Source organism: Sciurus carolinensis, chromosome 17 (genome assembly GCF_902686445.1).
Source record: "Sciurus carolinensis chromosome 17, mSciCar1.2, whole genome shotgun sequence".
Lineage (NCBI taxonomy): Eukaryota > Metazoa > Chordata > Mammalia > Rodentia > Sciuridae > Sciurus > Sciurus carolinensis.
Window position 1 is genome coordinate 11,984,094 of NC_062229.1, and position 3,164 is coordinate 11,987,257.

At 41.6% G+C, this 3,164-nt stretch overlaps 1 protein-coding gene across 1 annotated transcript; it reads left to right on the plus strand.

Moving 5' to 3' along the window:
* Positions 1–1,494: 1,494 nt before the first annotated feature.
* On the plus strand, positions 1,495–2,145 carry LOC124968057 (olfactory receptor 7D4-like). Its single transcript, XM_047530438.1, has one exon. It carries the CDS (start codon positions 1,495–1,497, stop codon positions 2,143–2,145), a length of 651 nt encoding a protein of 216 aa, XP_047386394.1.
* The last annotated feature ends 1,019 nt before the right edge of the window (positions 2,146–3,164 follow it).

Here is a 3,164-nt window from a genome sequence, read left to right on the forward strand (position 1 = left end):
ACCCCACTAGAAGGACAACATTTCTCAGCCTGGAACAGTGCTTTTTGCCTCAATTGCTCTGGTTACAATGACCCGTCCTTCCTCTCTCAGTTCAAATATTTCTATTTCAGGGAAATGTATCTTCCCACCTCACCAGACTAAACTGTCTCTCTATAAACTCTGTCTACTTCAGCATAATTAACCTTCTCAGCCATTCATAAAAACCACCCTCTGGAATATAAACCCAGATCTTTAAGAGTTAAATTTGCTTTTCATTTTTAATTCAATTTCAATAATTCTGAATATCTTATCCAAATCCATTTATGGTATATTTGTCCATAAACTTTGCTGATCTGAGCACACTGTCCCCTTTGAAGAGTATGACCACGTGAACACACTCTCACAGGGTCTTGAATTAGGCTTTAATGCCTGTGTGCTTTGGTTTTCTCCTTCTATCTATGTAGACTATGTGTTTTTTCCTCTACTTGTAAGAACTCACTGAGCAGGAATTCTCTGAAAGAAGGAGCCACATGGATCACTATTAGAAGTGTGTCATGGCAGTGAAAAGAGGTAACTACCTCCTTTATTAGAGATCATCACAATACACAGAATTCTAGCCTTGGTGGCTGCCAGAACCTAAAAGGGAAATTAATCAAGAATACCATACAGACAGATTTGATGGAGATGCTGTGGAAAAAAGCACCCGTCTGTAATTATGTCACAGAAACTGCATTAGAAAAGGACAAGCACCATCTCATCCTATTTTCCTTTTTGGTCCACCTTTTAGTGAATATTTACTATTCCTACTATAGAGTTGAGTATCTGTGGCAAAGAGAATCTAAAATTCCTAAAAGTCACACAGACAAAAAATGATTGAAACAAAATTTTGTTCTAGGAAGTCTGACTCAAGGACTCAATTTCTAAATCATACTGCCATACTAAAATGTGGAGTTCTGAATGTCTAACATTATTATCATACAAGAGGAGCACAATAATAGCATTAACAATAGTGATTCCTCCTATTTATTGACATTCTACTATGAAAAAAGGCATACCAAAGAAAAATGGGTTGGTTTAGATAAATTCACATACATAGGGGAAAAAGCAGTGAGAAGATGATAAATAAGAGCTTATTGCTAATTTTTTTTAAAGTCTGGTCAGTGATACACATTTAAAATGGACATAAACTTGACTCAGTGAATCAGTGTCACGAGAAACTCTCACGGAGAGTGAAGGTCATCCATCGAAGAGTGATATTGTAAGTGGTCACTTTCCAAGTAACCTGTTTCCTGTTTTTTCAACTCAACATGTGTCTCTTCCTTAAGCAGAAGAGCTGGTGACATGGCATCAGCAAACCACACCGGAATAGCAGAATTTGTGCTCCTGGGCCTCTCAGATGATCCACAACTGTGGCCCCTTTTCTTTGGCCTGTTCCTGTGCAGGTACCTGGTCACACTTCTTGGGAACCTGCTCATCATCCTGGCTGTCAGCTTTGACTCCCACCTCCACAGCTCCATGTATTTCTTCCTCTGCAACCTGTCCTTTGTTGAACTCTGTTTAACCTCTGCCACCATCCCCAAGATGCTGGTGAACATCCAGGCACAGAGAAAAGACATCTCCTACAGAGGTTGCCTTACTCAAGTGTATTTTTTAATGATTTTTGCAGGGATGGATAATTTTCTTCTGACCTTGATGGCCTACGACCGCTTTGTGGCCATCTGCCAGCCCCTGAACTACACTGTCATCATGAACCCCCAACTCTGTGTCCTCCTGGTGCTGCTGTCTTGGCTCATCATGTTGTGGGTGTCCTTGTTTCACATTCTACTCGTGAAGCAACTGACCTTCTCCACAGGCATGATGGTTCCTCATTTCTTCTGTGAACTCTCTCAGCTTCTCAAAGCAACCAGCTCCAACACCCTCATCAATATAATCTTACTGTATGTGGTGACCGCCCTGCTGGGTGTGTTTCCCATCACTGGGATCCTCTACTCCTACTTTCAGATTGTCTCCTCCTTAATGAGGATGTCCTCCTCTGTGGGCAAGTCTAAAGCCTTCTCCACCTGTGGGTCTCACCTCTGTGTGGTCTCCTTGTTCTATGGGACAGGCCTTGGGGTTCACCTTAGTTCTGCCAGGACCCATTCTTCTCAGGGGAACATGATCGCCTGAACCCCTTCATCTACAGCCTGAGGAACAAGGATGTGAAGGGGACCCTGGGGAGACTCCTCAGCAGGGCAGCCTCTTGTCCTTGATGGATCACTGACCTCAGAACTATGGGGACATTGTGTCCCCTGAGGAAACAAGTGAATTTCAGTATCCTGGTTCTTCCTCTCTAGAAATTGTGCCTGGTGTTCACAAACGACCTGACTTTGCAATTTATTTTTGTGTACTTACCCCTCATGAACTGCCTTAGCAATTCATTATTTTTTCCTTTAACATGATAAATCTAATTAAAAATTCAGATATTTCCTATAGATATTCCTGTGATTTCCAACATCACGTAAAGAACTTATGTCAAGTATTGATATGGTTTCCTAAAAGTACCATTATAGAACACAATTCTATTTCACTGCTTCTCATTCTTTCTTTGGAATTAAAATCCTCAAAATGAAGGCTTAGCCTGTGTGTACTGCTTGTCAATTCACACAGGTGACTTCAGTCATGGAAATATTTCTGAGAGCTTTCTGTCCCTTTCCACTCATTTCTCAAAGGAGGAGACTGAGATCGGAAAGAACCAGGACCTGGTTGGAGCCGTGAGCCTGCTCTCCTCATCTGGTTGCCCCACCTTTTCCAAGAAGAATGCCAGTCCTTCAGCACCAGAGCTGGATGGCACCTTGATTGCGGGGGCATATGGAATTCCAGTGCTTGACAAAGATCCTCTGGAGGATGTTTGCAAAGGTTCATCCTAAAAGGAATTACCGGATGTTTTGCTCCAAAGCATGGTGTTTTCTCTGCTGTGTTTTCTCTGATAATATATTACTCATTTCAGTCTGAACGAATTGCTTAAGGGGATGAAGGGAATACAACAAAAATTCCAGAAAATATTACCTACAATCTGAAAAACAATGGGTCTTTACCACTAACAAAATTAAAAATAATTTTGCAACCGTGCAATGAGTCCCTGAAAGCCTCTGGAGAAAATAGTTGTAGATCTGCCTTTGTCTCCAACAGGCTGGTTAAATTTTAAC

Excerpts from the sequence above, each read along its gene's own strand:
- LOC124968057 (XM_047530438.1), top strand. The coding sequence starts at position 1,495 with ATGTATTTCTTCCTCTGCAACCTGTCCTTTGTTGAACTCTGTTTAACC.